Source organism: Equus caballus, unplaced genomic scaffold, assembly GCF_041296265.1.
Source record: "Equus caballus isolate H_3958 breed thoroughbred unplaced genomic scaffold, TB-T2T haplotype1-0000340, whole genome shotgun sequence".
NCBI classification, from domain to species: Eukaryota; Metazoa; Chordata; class Mammalia; order Perissodactyla; family Equidae; genus Equus; species Equus caballus.
In genome coordinates, this window is record NW_027221872.1 from 553,809 (window position 1) to 567,613 (window position 13,805).

A 13,805-nucleotide genomic window follows, 5' to 3' on the forward strand; every position below is an offset into this window, starting at 1 on the left:
TCCAGCGCACCCAGAAGGTGGTTTCGGCATGTCCGGCAGATGGTTGAGTCTTGTCCAGCAGGTGAATCAGTCATGTGGGGCACCTGGTTCCAGCATGTACTGCGCCTGTTTCTGGTGTATCTGGCAGGTGGTTCTGTTATGTCTGGCACATGGTTCCAGGGTATCATGCAGGTGATTTCGACGTGTCCTGTGGGTTGTCCAGGCGTGTCTGACACCTGGTTCTGGTGTGTCTGGCAGGTACTTTCAGTGAATCAGGCACCTGGTTCCAGCATATCCAACAGGTGGTCCCGGCATGTCTGGTAGATGATTCCGACGTTTGTGTCACAAGGTTCCGTCGTATCCAGCAGGGGATTTTGAGGTGTCCGGAGGTGGTTCCAGTGTGTCTGGCACCTGGTTCTGGCATGTCTTGCAGGTGGTCAGTCATGTCCATCACCTGGTTTCAGTGTGTGCGACACCTGTATCTGGAGTATCCGGCAGGTGGTTCTCGCAAGACTTGTAGGTGGTTCAGACGTGTCCAGAAGGTGGTTCTGGCGTGTGGGGCACCTGGTTCCAGTGTGCCTGGCATGTGGTTCAGGATTCTCCATCTAGTGGTTCAGGCTGGTCTAACAGGTGGTTCAGGTGTGTCCGGCAGCTGTTTCAGGTGTTTCTGGAACCTGGTTCTGGCCTGTGCTGGACCTGTTTCTGGTGTATCCATCATATGGATCTGGTATGTCCAGCACAGCGTTTGGGCGTGTTCAGCAGGTGGCTTCAGCGTACTGGGCACCTGGTTCCATCGTATCTGACCATTGGTTCCGTGGTGTCTGGCAGGTAGTTCCTGTGTGTCTGGCATATGGTTCCAGTATGTTCTGAAGGTGGTTCCGGCGTGTCCAGCTGGTGGCTACCGTGTGTCCGGACCCTGATTCCTTCGTGTCTGGTTGGTGCATTCAGTGTGTCCAGGTGTTGGTTCCGGCGTGTTTGACAGTTGGTTCCCGCATGCCTGGTGGGGGATTCCAGGCTGTCTGGCAGGTTGTTCTGGCCTTTTCTGGAAATTGGTTCTGGCGTATCCAGGAACTGGTTCTGGTTTATCCAGCAGGTGATTTTGGCATGTCCGGCAGGTTGTGCTGGCGTATTAGGCTGGTGGTTCTGGATTGTTTGGCAGGTGTTTGTGGCATGGCCGGCACCTGGTTCTGGCGTATTTGGTAGGTGGTTTCAGTGTATCTGGCACGTGGTCTCGGCATATCCAACAGGTGTTTGCGAAGTGTCTGGCAGGTGGTTCCTGTGTGTCTGGCATGTGGTTCTGGTATGTTCGGAAGATGGTTCCAGCATGTCCTTTGGGTGCTTCTGGCATGTCTGCAAGGTGGTTCTGGCGTGTCAGTGTCATGGTTCCAGTATGTCCGGCGGGTGGTTCCAAGTGGCTCTGGCGTGTCTGGTGGGTGCTTCTGGTGTGTATGGCGGGTCATTCAGGCACGTCTGTATGGTGGTTCCAGAGTGTGCAGCAGGTGCTTCTGGCATGTCTGTTGGCTTTTTCTGGCTTCTAAGGGGCCTGGTTCCAGTGTATCCGGCAGGTGATTTTGGCTTGTCCAGAAGGTGGTTCTGGCGAGTGAATCAGGTGGTTCAGGCGTGTCCAGCAGGTGGTTCATGTCTGTCAGTGATGTGGTTCCGGCGTTTCCAGCACATGGTTCTGGCACTCTGAGAGATGGTTCTTTCATGCCCGTCATGTGATTCTGGAGTGTCCATCAAGTGGTTCTTGTGTATCAGGCAGGTGATTTTGGCGTTTGAGTCAGATGGTTCTGGTGTGTCCTGCAGGTGCTTCTGGCATGTTTTGGACCTGATTCTCACATCTGTGGTGGGTGGTTCCACCGTTTCCAGATGATGTTTCTGAAGTGTCCAACAGTTGGTTCCAGCATTTAAGGCAGGTGGGTCACACAAGTCCCGCCCGAATCATTCGGCTGAGGCACGAATGATTGTCCTTCCACATGCTTAGGAGGAGAGAAACAATAGGATTTTAACCAACCACTCTTTGGAAGTTAAGAAAAAACTCGCTTTCCACAGTGCTCTTACAGCATACCGGCAACCTCTCATGCCACCCTTGTGCGTGGGTGGAGAGAGTGTTCAGAAAGCAGCTATGGAAGAAAGGCCAAGTTTGCTCAGCAGAGTCCTACATTGCCCTAAAACTGCAAGGCACAAAACACTGCCTCCAACCCTCAAGGGGAGATGAGCAATAATCCATCTTGCTTCCAGCTCTTTAGGAAGCTGAGAAAGAACTCACTTTCCACACTGTTCTTATAGTGTACCTTGAACATCTCATACAAAGGCACCTGAAATGCTGTTTATTTGGAGCCCTTAACTCATTGCTTTAGAACTTCTGCTTTTGGGGCATTTCCATCTTGCCAACCCGGCTCAGACAAAATGCCTACATCTTCTCCTTAAGCAAGGAGGCTGAGGCCCGAATGATTGTGCGTCCACATGCTTAGGAGGAGAGAGACAATAGGCTTTTAACCAACCACCCTTGTGCACTGGAGGAGAGAGTGTCAGAAAGCACCTATGGAAGAAAGGCCCCTTTGCTCTCAGCCGTGCCCTACATTGCTCTAGAGGTGGAAGGCACAAAGCACTGCCTCCATCCCTCAAGGGGAGACAAGACACAAACCATCTTGCTTCCAGCTCTTTAGGAAGCTGAGAAAGAAGTCGCTTTCCACAGTGCTCCTACAGCATACTGGGAACCTCTCATACACAGGCAGCCGAACGCCATTTCCTCCCAGCCCTTAACTCGCTGCTTTAGAACTTCTGCTTCTGCCACATTTCCCTCTTGCCAACCTGGCTCAGGGGTAATGGCTACATCTTCCCCTTAAGCAATGGGGCCAAGGCCTGAATGATTGTGATTCCACAAGCTTAGGAGGATAGAGACAAGAGGCTTTTAACCAACCGCCCTTGTGCATTCGTGGAGAGAGTGTCAGAAAGCCCCTATGTCAGAAAGGCCCATTTGCTCTCAACCATGCCCTATATTGCTCGAGAGGTGGACGGCACAAAGCACTGCCTCCGTCCCCCAAGCGGAGACAAGCCACAAACTGTCTTGTTTCCAGCTCTTTAGGAAGCTGAGAAAGAACTCACCTGCTGGATATGCTTGAACCAGGCACCTTAGATGCTGGAAAAACACTACAGGCATGCTGAAAGCACCTGCCGAACACTCTGGAACCACCACACAGACATCCCATAATGACCCAGCAGACTCACCGGAAGCACCCACCGGACACACCAGATCCACCTGGAACCACCCACTGGACACACTGGAAACATGAGTCTGACACGCCAGAACCAACTTCCAGACATGCTGGAAGCACCTAACAGACAGGCCGGAACCATCTTCCGAAACTACCAGAACCACATGCCAGACACACAGGAACCACCTGCCACACACTTTGGAACCACCTGTTGGATATCCCGGAACCAAGTACCAGATACACTGAAACCACCTCCCAAATATGCCAGAACCAGGTGCCGGACACGCCACAAACACCTGCCACACAAGCTGGAACCACCATCCTAACACGCCAGAACAACCTGCTGGATACGCCAAAATCACCTGCCAGATACACCGGAACCAGGTCCTGGATACGCCAGTACCAATTTCTGGAAAAGGCTGGAAAATCTGCCAGACGCGCCAGAATCACCCACCGGACATGTGGGAACTAATTGCAAGACAGGTCGGAAACAAAGCCAGGACACTGAAAGCATCAACCGGACAGGATGGAATCAGGTCCCAGAAACACTGTTGCAACCTGCTGGACATGCCGGAACCACCTTTCGAATGTACCAGAACCATATACCAGACACACAGGAACCACTTGCCAGACACCATGGAACCAACTGTCAGATACACCGGAACCAGGCTCCCAGTATGCTGAAGCCACCTACTGTGTACAGTTCTGGAGGTGACATGGGCAAGGAGGGTGAGCAGCCAAGATCCCAGAGGGGTTTTCAGTGGGTGTGATTGAAGAAGGGGCTAAGGTAAGGGAACCCAGAGGTAGTGACCTCACTTCCTTGGAGACAGACCCCAACAGAACTTAGCACACTGGTCTCCAGGCGCCCACATTCTAGACATAGTGTCCTACGGAGCTCACTTGAGTGGAGACGTTCAAGAGAACAGCATGTCTTCCTGTTGTCTCCTGAGTTGTGGAGGCTGTGGCTTCAGGAAAGCCAAGAAAAAGAGACTTTTCAGTCACTATAGACACTGGCTTGGCCGTAACTGCACCGCCTCTGTCCATTTGTCAGGAGGAGCCCTCAGGTAACACAGGGCAGGCCAACAGGGTTAGGCCACAACTGGGTGCCACCCGCACACCCCTTTGAGCCTCCTTGTGTGTTAGGGGGGGAATGGAGTGAGGGACGGCGGGGCAGAGCGGGGACCCAACCTGGGCAGGAGCCATTTGCTCGGTGTTGGAAGCCTGACAGTGCGTCGTGTTCCCAGCCTAGGTGGTGGCTAACATGATGGGAGAGTGGGTGCTGGGGACCAAACTCCTCTACCCATAGGTTAGTCCCGAGCCATCCAGGTGTCATCTCATTCCCTCCTTGGCTGGAGGTCTATGCAGACGCTGCTGGGTACCTGATCTGTACTGGGGTTTCCTCCCATGGCCAAGCCGAGGCAGGCCCCTGAAACCTCCCGGCCCGGCTCTCGGGCACTGTCTTTGCAGAGCAGCACACAGGAGGTGGTCGAAGAGCTGACGGATGGCTTCGGGTACTCCATCTCCCTGGACAGGGACCAGCTGCACCGCACCATCATCAATAACCACGGATGCTCTGAGGTGAGAGTGGGCACGGAGGGGTCTTTGCACCCAGGACCCTGAGATGACCAGGGCAGGCCCAGAATCCAACCTCAAACTGCCGTTCTCCTGGGACCCTAACAGGGCTGTCCCCCATGAGTGTCCCACAGTCTCAAAGGAATCTGGACTTCCGCTCCTCCCCACCAGCTGCATAGGAGGGTAGGAGGGCAGTCTTTGCATTTCCCTAGGAAGATTAGAGAAAACGTTGTTGTCGTTGTCACTTCCCAATAGGCCCTGAGTATCTTTGAATTTTGCCTTTTTTGGAAAATGGAACCTCGACAACGAGGGTCTCCAAACTCCCTTTAATGTAAGAGAAATAACCATCAGCGTGTTTTGGAAGCCAAAGGGATTCTCAGAGTGTGTCACTGCCTTGTACACTGTTTCCAGACCTGGGAGGGGTGGGGTGGCTGCATAACGTTTCCCTCCAGGTCGGGGCCCACTGAAGCCTCAGGCAGTTAGAGGGGCTGGCCCTCGGCCCTCACTTTGGGCGGTTCTCAGCTCTGACCCACAGGACATAGAGAAGCCACTTGGCATGCCTAAGCCTCTGTTCTCCTCTGTGGAGAGGGGGTGTCTGTTGAGGATTCACTGGGCTGGTGCTCTGCACAGAGGGAGCTCTGTTGTCCCTCAGCGAGCAAATGGCCTCGAGGGAGCTCAGTGTGGAATCCTTCGCAGGACCAAAGTCAGATTGTACTTTGAGAGCCCAGAGCCTTGCTGAGTGTGGGAGCTCATGTGTCTCCTGTTGCAGATGTGTGGGAGGGGCTAGGAGTTCCTGGGTCAGCTGCAGACCTTGATAATCCTGGTGGTTTGCAGTGGTGGCCCTGACCCTGTGTCCTCCTCATCCCACCCAGAGTGAAGATGAGTCCACTCTGTCTGTCACTGAGGCCTGCAGGATGCGTGCCCTCCAGGCAGGCGTGATGCAGAGGCTCTCAGAGTCTGTGCTGCCAGCCTTCCCCAGCAGAGTCCTCTGCAGTGTCACCACCTCCCTCTGCAGCTACTCAGGCTCCAGCACAGCCCACCAGGTGCTGGACCAGCTGTTTCCCAGGTGACTGCCCACCTCCTCCTCAGCACAGTGGTGACTCTGCCCACTGCCAGCTGTGTGTCTTGTCTTGGGAATGTCACCGCATCTCTCTGAGCCTGAGTTGGCTCCTCTGAAATGTGGAGTGGCAGAGGATGAACTTCCTAGGCTTCTCCCAGGGATGAATGGGATCAGCCCTCCAGGTGCTGCCCTGGTGCCCGGCTCTGCAGAGAGGGTGGTGGGCCGTGCTGTGGTTGCTGGTGGTGATTATTTCTCTGTCCCCCACGGAAAGTAGTCTTCCTCTCCCTTCACTGGCTTGTGGCTTTTTGAGTTTGGAAAAGCACCTGGAGAGCACCCTGTCAAGGAGTTTGAGATGCCATCCAGCTGGTCCTGGTGCTTGTCCTTGGTGTAGCCACTTAGGGATCTATAGGGCCACAGAGGGGCCACAGGCCCACTCAGACACCTGGGGTGGTTCTGGTTGGAGTTCATTTAACAATGTCTATGAAGGACGTACTGTGTGCAGGGCATCTGGACACACTAAGTGTCACTCAATAAATGAAGCAGACAGCCTCCCTGGGCCTCCTCTCTAATCTGAGAGTCAGTCACACTTGACATCATTCCTAGGTCCCATCTACCCTCCATCCCGGGCAATGCCCTCATCCCCTTTGGGACACATGGAGGCAGCTTGGCCCATTGTGTGCGGGATGCTGGAAGACAGCACCACCTCCCAAAGTGAGTGGTCTTTGGGTGCAGACGGAGGGCCTCCTGTCTCTAGCAAACAGGGTGCGGGGAGAGGATGGAGGCTGCGGCCGGGTCAGGCCTGGGAGAACCCTGCATCTCACCCATCTTGTGATTCCCATGGGAGGGCTGAGTTCTGGTGGCTTCCACTCCAGCAGGACTGGACTCAAAGAGAGCTATGCATGGGTCCCAGGCCCCCTGAGAACTGGAAGGGAGGCTGGGCTGAGTTGCCTCCTAGAGACCCAATCCCAGCAGAGTCCCAGCTCCTTCTGCCTCCCTTTCTCCACATCCACCCCTTGTGAGCGCCACCACCAGGTCCATAGTAGGAGGTGTGTGAGCAAGCTGCTCACAGATCTGCTGGAGTCTTCATTCCAGTGGTCCATTTGCATGGAGGGCTGGGGTGGGATGTGTCCAGACCCTTGGGGAGGAGAGTGTCGTTGGGAACAAGAGACTCTCACAGACTCTGTGTTCGGCCTGCTGGATGAGCAGGCCTGCCACAGCCATGACAGCCAGCCAGGGCTCAGGGCTGGGATGGGCCCCTCCTCTGGAGGGGGAGGGGATGGCGCAGGGGCCCAGATGCTAACAAGAGTGCCTTGGGTGGGCAGTGTTTAAGGAAAGGCTGGGCCACTGACTCTCTGGCCCATCTGCCTCCCTGCAGTGCTATCTATTTCCTGCTGGGAACCTGGCTGGGCCAAGGGCAGGATTGCAGGGAGCCCCTACAGTTTCCATGCTGGACCCTGCAGCTGGCCACTCTGCACGTCAGCTTTGGTGGCTCACATGTGGAGGGCCATGCCTACCTTCTGCCAGGACACCTGGAGCACCTTAAGGCCATTGAGGCCAAACAGAAAGGTGAGGGTACTGGAGTCTGAGAAGACTGTCTGTGTTGAGGTTCATGGGCTAGAGTTCCCTTAAAGGCAGTGGAGTCCTTCCTGTCTTTGGAAAGGCACAGAAACTGTCAGGTGTGTGGGTGAAACTTTCTCCTTATCCTGCTGCAGAGCCAGCTCCAAAGCTCCTGCCACATCCAGAGCCAGAGCCAGAGCCAGAACCAGCCCCTGGGCTAGAGCCATCTCCAGCTCCAGCCCCACCACCCATGGCAGAGCTGGAGCCAGCGTCACCTGCATCGGACCCTACAGGGCTGGAGGAAGGGGCACCATTAGCTTCAGCCCCAGTGCCAGCTCCTGAACTAGAGCCCACTGGACCCTGGGCTGTGACCACCGAAAACCAGCTGCGGGAGGAGAAGCCGAACATCTTGGATTTCCCTCCCCGGCTGGTGGCAGAGCAGCTGACAAGGATGGAGGCGGTGAGCAGTGGGGCTTGCAGGGCAGGGGGGCCCTGCCTTCCTGTGCCGTGAGCTGCCCCACACCTGCCATTCCCTGATCCAAAATCTGATGATCTGGGTTCACATTCCTGCTCCCCCGTTACCAACACTGCGACTTGGGCACTTTCTTAACCCCAAGCACTCGCTGTCCTCACGTGCACAGCAGAGCCGGACACTAAGGGCACCTGCTGCACGGGGTGGCTGTGCCGATGAATGAGGTGGAACAGAGAGGAAGTTGGGCAGGGTCTGGCCTTTTGGTGCAGGAGGGAGCTCACTGAAGTGCTGCCAGGTCCTTGGGCCGATCACACGTGTGCCCAGGGGGCCTTCAAATCCTCAGCACACATCAGGCATGTGATGTGTACTGACTCCAGCAGAGACAATCACATAAAGCTGGTGCTTCTCCCTGCCTCGGGGGAATGTGCATGGGAATGGGGAGTGGGACCCGAGGGGGACTGCGATGGGTGGAAGATGTCCCTTGGGGTGGGCCGGTGAGGGCTGTTTTCCGGAGCTTGGAGGAAGTGAGATGGGGCTGGGAGCAAATGCCCTCCCTTCTGCACAGCACTGTGTCCCAGTCATCTTGTGCTGACACCTTCAGTGGACACAGACAAAACCCAGGGAATCCCACACACCTCAGAGATCACATCCTCTGCTTCCTGAGCTCCTGCTCTGTCCTCAACCCGCCTGGGACTGTGGAGGATCATGGATGCCAAGCTGGGGTGAGGCAGTGCTGGCAACACTCTGAATCTTCCCCAGGAGCTGTTCAAGAAATTGGTGCCTGCCCACTGCCTGGGCTCCATCTGGTCCCAGCGAGACCGCAGGGACCGCAAATTCCTGGCACCCACCATCCGTGACTCTGTGGCACACATGAACACCTTGGCCAACAGTGTCATCGCTACGTGCCTCGGGGCCCTGGGCATGACAGCGCAGGACAGGGCCAGGATGGTAGAGCTGTGGATTCATGTGGCTGAAGTAAGTCATGGGAGGCCCATGGAGGCCCTGTCTGGAGTCATAGGAATTGCCTCTTATTTCTCAGCTGTCAATATTGAAGTCTGTGGTCTGAGTCCCTGCACTGGCCCTAAACACTCCTGCCAGGGCCACACTGACCTTGACTTGAGGTCCTGGTGGTGGCAAGCTCACTTCCTTCCTGTGCTCCTTCCTTGTGTTCAGCTAAAAATCCTTGCACCTGGCAGTGTTACTCCTCAGGTCCCAGGTGTGCCCTCCCTGGGTTTCCTGGGCATCTGTCTCATCCAGGACAGGAGAAGTCCATGAGGGGACAGAATCCAGAGCTGGAGAGCTCCAGCCCCCACTCACAGCTCAATCTCTTCCCTTCCCTAGGGGTGCCTAGGCCTCAGAAATTTCGCATCCTTCCACACGATCTTTTCTGCTCTGCAGAGCCCTGCCATTAAGCGTCTCAAACACACCTGGGGACAAGTGTCCAGGTGGGTAGGCTGCCCTCCATCCAAGCACCACGAGGGGGAGGTGGACCCTGCACCCAGCATTGGGTCGCCATGGCCCCCGCAGTCAGCTGAGACCACCTGGGAGACAGTGAATGCCTGGGACATGGACTGATCTGGTTCCTGGGTCTCTGAGCCTCTCAGGGCCCTTAGGCCAGCGGTTCTGCCCAGGAACTCATTTCCTTCAATATCAGATCCTGACTTGAGCCCAGTTGGAGATTCTCAAGTGTTTCCTTTGCAGCAACAGAAATCTCCATCCAACTGAAACCAAGAGTGTTCAAAACAGATCTGTGTGGTAGATATGGGAATGGAGGCCCCAGGTGACAACAGGAGAGGCCCCTCCCCAGTCCAATGGGGACCTCAGGGCTCAGAGCAACCCAGTGAAATCCCTCATCCAGGCCCCAGGCTGTTTGGGTCTTCTGGGATCTCAAACAAACGGATTTGACCTTCAACCATCCCATAATCTTTCTTCCTTTCTTTCCCCACTCCCCCAGGGAGAGATCCTACACCTTTAAGAAGTGGTGCAGGGGACAGCAGCACGTGAGCAAGAGACTGTTCCTGAAGGTAACCTGGGGCTGGAGATCTGGGAGGAGGGGTCTGCGAGGGGGCCGGGAACATCCTGAGGGCATCCTAGGAAGTGAGGCTATGGTAAGGCCATCCTGGGGTTCAGAGACCCCTGTGGGTGGGGCAGGAAGGAGATGCCACATGGCTCCCCCAACACCCTTTGCCCTCTCCCTCCATGTCTCAGTTTGGCTATTGTTGGGACACACTCTGGGAGTGCAGAGGTCAGGACCGTGGTCAGTGGTGGGGCAGGGCGAGGGGTGAAGGCAGCGGGGACAGGGACTCTGGCTGGGAGGGAGAGTGACCTCTCCTCAGTGGGTCCTTGAGCAAGTCTCTGCCCCTCTGTGGGCCTCGGTCTCCTCCTCTGGGAAATGGAGGGAGATGACATGGTGCAGGCCTCACGGTGGGGTGATGCCATCCAAGGGAGGACAGGAATGGGAGGAGATTTGTGCTGGCTCCTCCTCGAGAGCTGAGGGGAGAGCAGTGATGACAGTCAGATGACAGGGAGTCCTCAGGAGAGCCCTGGAGGCAGGTGGAGTTCTCCCCACTCTTTCCTGATGAGGAAAGAGTCTCAGGGAGGCCTGGGCAGGCCCAAGGTCACACAACAGTGAGTCCTGGAGCCAGGACTGGTCTAGAATCAGAGCACCCTGGAGGTGGGAACAGCACAGGCAGCAGGGGACTGGAGCCAGATGGCCAGGGTCTGAGGTCAGGGGCCTTGAGGGACATGTGGAAGGGAGCAGGGCCTCTCTGACCCTGTCCTCGGCACTGACAGGAGGCGACCACCGTGTTGGCCACTGCACAGAGGGGCCGCCATAGAGCCCGGGAGAGGCAGCGGCAGCAGGTGAGGGTGCCTGGGGGAGAGGTGCCCAGGAGTCAGAGGAAAGGGTGCTCCCCCTCCCAGCTAGAGGCCTGCCCCACGAGAGGGTCCTTCCTCCTCCAGCGCATCTGCTGTGGCTGCCGAGCCTGAAGTGCCTGCAGTGGCAGTGAGCAGGAGGAGGCCTGGAAGGGCTGCGAGCAGGATGGTTTTGGGGTGGGGAGGGGCAGGGGCCACACCCCCTGGGATTGGCCCACAGCCAGCCCTGGGACGTGACTGGGGGAGTTTGGTGTTCCTGGAGGGGAGGGGAGGAGGGCATTGTGTGTGGTGGGGGCTCCTGAGGGTCCTAGGCTACTGTACATGGGAGCCTGGGGTGGGCAGGTGGCTGGGGTAAGGGGTTTCAGGGGAGGGTTCATGGGGGCACCTGAGTGCTGGAACTCATCACCATCCCCACCTTCCTGGAGCAGGGTGTCATCCCCTCCCTCGAGATGATCTTCAGTTACCTGGAGCTGCTGCATGATGAGACGGATTATTATGTGGAGGTGAGTGAGCCTGGAGGTGGGGCCCTGGGATCAGGCTCCTGAGGGTTTGGGAGGAGAGAGTCCTGCCTGAGCCCTGAGCTCTCACACTTGGAAAGGTCCTCTGCAGAGCCTCCCAGCCTCCTGTGGAAGCCAGGGCATCAGGCCCATCTCAGCAACGAGTGATGGGAGGCTCTGCCTAGGCCGCCATCCAGGCTCCCTGGGGTGCTGAGGCTCAGAGCTGCCTGGCTGTGTGGGCGCAGGAGGTGGTGTCTGAGCTGGACTCAGCCTCTCCCTCTGGCCCTGCCCATGAGGGAAGAGAAGTCGGGCCCCTCCCAGTCAGGAAGCACATCATTGGCTGAGCTGTCCCTTCCTGCCTGAGGCCTCAGTCTCCCCACGTGTCATCAGAGAGGGTTAGATTACAAGGTCTCAGCTCCTCTGCCCCCAGGTCTGGAGCCCAGAGCCTGGCCCAGGTCCAAGTCCGGTCTCTGGAAGGGCCTGCCCACTGGCAGCAGTGCAACACTGGAAGAGGTGGGATGGGGGCTAGTTCTGGGCTAAGGGGGCTGTTTCTGATGGACTTCGGCTGTCTGCCTTCCAGGGCAATGTGCTCAGCTGTCGGAATGAGGTAAGGAGCTGCGGCCTCACTGTGGTGAGTATGGGTGTGTGGGAATGAGAGAGCCCCCCTTTCATAACAAGCCCTCTAACTCAATCCCTGGGGTCGGACATTTATTTGCAGAGTTTGATATACAGAGCTGGGGATGCTATGGCGTTGGCGGGTAGGGGAAGGGCTGGCATCAATGACCCCTTCCTGGTAGAGGATCTATTTCGGGCCAACTGTGAGAACAGGCACGTCCTGACTGGAATTGCAGGGAAGGAGAGTTCCCAAGTTGGCAAAGGCCCCACACTGGCTCCTTGTCCCCCTCCTCACCCCCTCCAAGAGCCCTGCAGGGAACCCCACCCAGGCCATGTCTCCATCCTGTCCTTCCTCTGTCCCAGGAATTCAAATTCATCAAGGACATCGAGATGGTCCAGAAGGCTGCAAATCTGTACACCGTGCAGCCTGATGAGCATTTTGGTGCCTGGTTCCAGGCCGTGGAGCCCCTGAGCGAGGAGGCGAGGTGAGGCGGGGCAGGAGTTGGGTGAGGCAGGGCAGACTCTCTCTGCAGACCAGCTCCAGTGTCCATGGCCGTGGCTCCATGGTCAGCCTCAGATCTGGCTGCATGGCGACCCCTGGGGCCCTGGGACTCCAGCTGCTGGGAGGCTCTGGGAGGCACAGCTCAGGCGTGGCTCCTGGGAGCCAACAACTCCACTCTGTCCTGTAGCTACAGCCTGTCCTGTCAGCTGGAGCCACGATACCAGTGGACCAGAAAGATTCGACTCTTCTTCACAGACAGGAAGAGCCACTCATCTTCCCGCCCAGGGCTGAGTGAGTGTCTGGACTGGCAGTGGCTGAATCCAGGGGCTCAGTACAGATTCAGGCCAAGTCTGGGCCAGGGGAGTCGGACAGCTGTGGTGCTGGGGCCCCAGCTCCACCACTGAGCAGTCCTGTCACGGGTGATTCCCCTCGCATTTCTGGGACTGGTTTGTTTCTCTGTGAAGTGGGTGACACTAAATATCAGCCCCTGTGTCAGAGACATGGGGTGCTGTTGGCTGACTAAGCACTCAGCACCGGGGCTGGGGCACAGGGTACAGTGGGTGCGGGGAGGGGGGAGAGTATGCTGTGTTTCTGGGGGAGGCCCCCTAGGAAATTCCTCTCTCTATCCAGACACCAGGCCCCCAAAAAAGAACCCAGTGGTGGTGGCAGATGATGCTCCTGAGACCAGCTGAACTACAGCAGGGACACAGCGGGGACACTCAGGTGCATGGGGCCACCTCTCAGAGGCTGATGTGAATGAAAACTTTGTGATCCATTTCCTGGGGTCCCTGAAGGCAACAAGGGAGTGGACGATCCCCCCATCTCCCTCACACATTTTCCCCAGCGCCTATTTCCCTCTTTGGAGGGGCCATGTTTTTGTTGTCAATGATAAATGCTAAGTTTGGGTATTCTATTAAATTTCTGTTTTTTCCTCAGCCTGGGAGTGGACATGTGGTTCTTTCGCTCTCTGTGCTCATGAAAATGAGATCCAGAATCTCACATTCCTCCTTGAATTCAGAAACCTCGCAGAGTCCTCCGCTCAGGGCATGTGGTGAAGGGAGAAGTGCCAGTGCCGCCCCTGGCTGCTGAAGGACAGTCCTGTGTCCCCCTCACTCAGAGGACAGGATCATTGCAGTGTGGTTCACCTGGTCCTGGAGCAGAAGTGGCCCCTCCGATCTCCTGGGGCTGAGACGTTGGAGGGACTTTCTCTGGCAGAACAACAGCCACAGAAACGGGGGGGTCTTTAAAAGTAGCACTTGCTTGGGGCCAGCCCAGTGGTGCAGCGGTTCAGTTCCCAAGGTCCCCTTTGGCCGCCTGAGGTATGCTGGTACAGATCCCGAGTGCAGACCTAAGCATCCCTTGTCCAGCCACGCTGTGGCAGGCGTCCCGCATATAAAGTAGAGGAAGATGGGCACGGATGTTAGCTCAGGGTCAGTCTTCCTCAGCAAAAATAGGAGGA

The 13,805-nt window shown here is 56.7% G+C and overlaps 1 protein-coding gene across 2 annotated transcripts; it reads left to right on the forward strand.

Annotated features, from left to right (window-relative positions):
- The first annotated feature begins 4,050 nt into the window (after positions 1-4,050).
- Positions 4,051-13,281, forward strand: LOC138922040 (ral guanine nucleotide dissociation stimulator-like). 2 transcript variants are annotated; one of them, XM_070258824.1, is made up of 15 exons: positions 4,096-4,261; positions 4,665-4,775; positions 5,642-5,835; positions 6,433-6,540; positions 7,205-7,395; positions 7,542-7,846; positions 8,618-8,833; positions 9,257-9,303; positions 9,813-9,882; positions 10,652-10,720; positions 11,161-11,235; positions 11,810-11,836; positions 12,208-12,329; positions 12,534-12,637; positions 12,977-13,281. In XM_070258824.1, the coding sequence occupies exons 3-15, from the start codon at positions 5,684-5,686 to the stop codon at positions 13,036-13,038; spliced, it is 1,548 nt and encodes a 515-aa protein (XP_070114925.1). In that variant the 5' UTR covers positions 4,096-4,261; positions 4,665-4,775; positions 5,642-5,683; the 3' UTR covers positions 13,039-13,281. The 2 variants fall into 2 exon arrangements, with proteins under 2 accessions (XP_070114926.1, XP_070114925.1); XM_070258825.1 differs by lacking the exon at positions 6,433-6,540 and having other exon boundaries at positions 4,051-4,261; positions 9,200-9,303.
- The last annotated feature ends 524 nt before the right edge of the window (positions 13,282-13,805 follow it).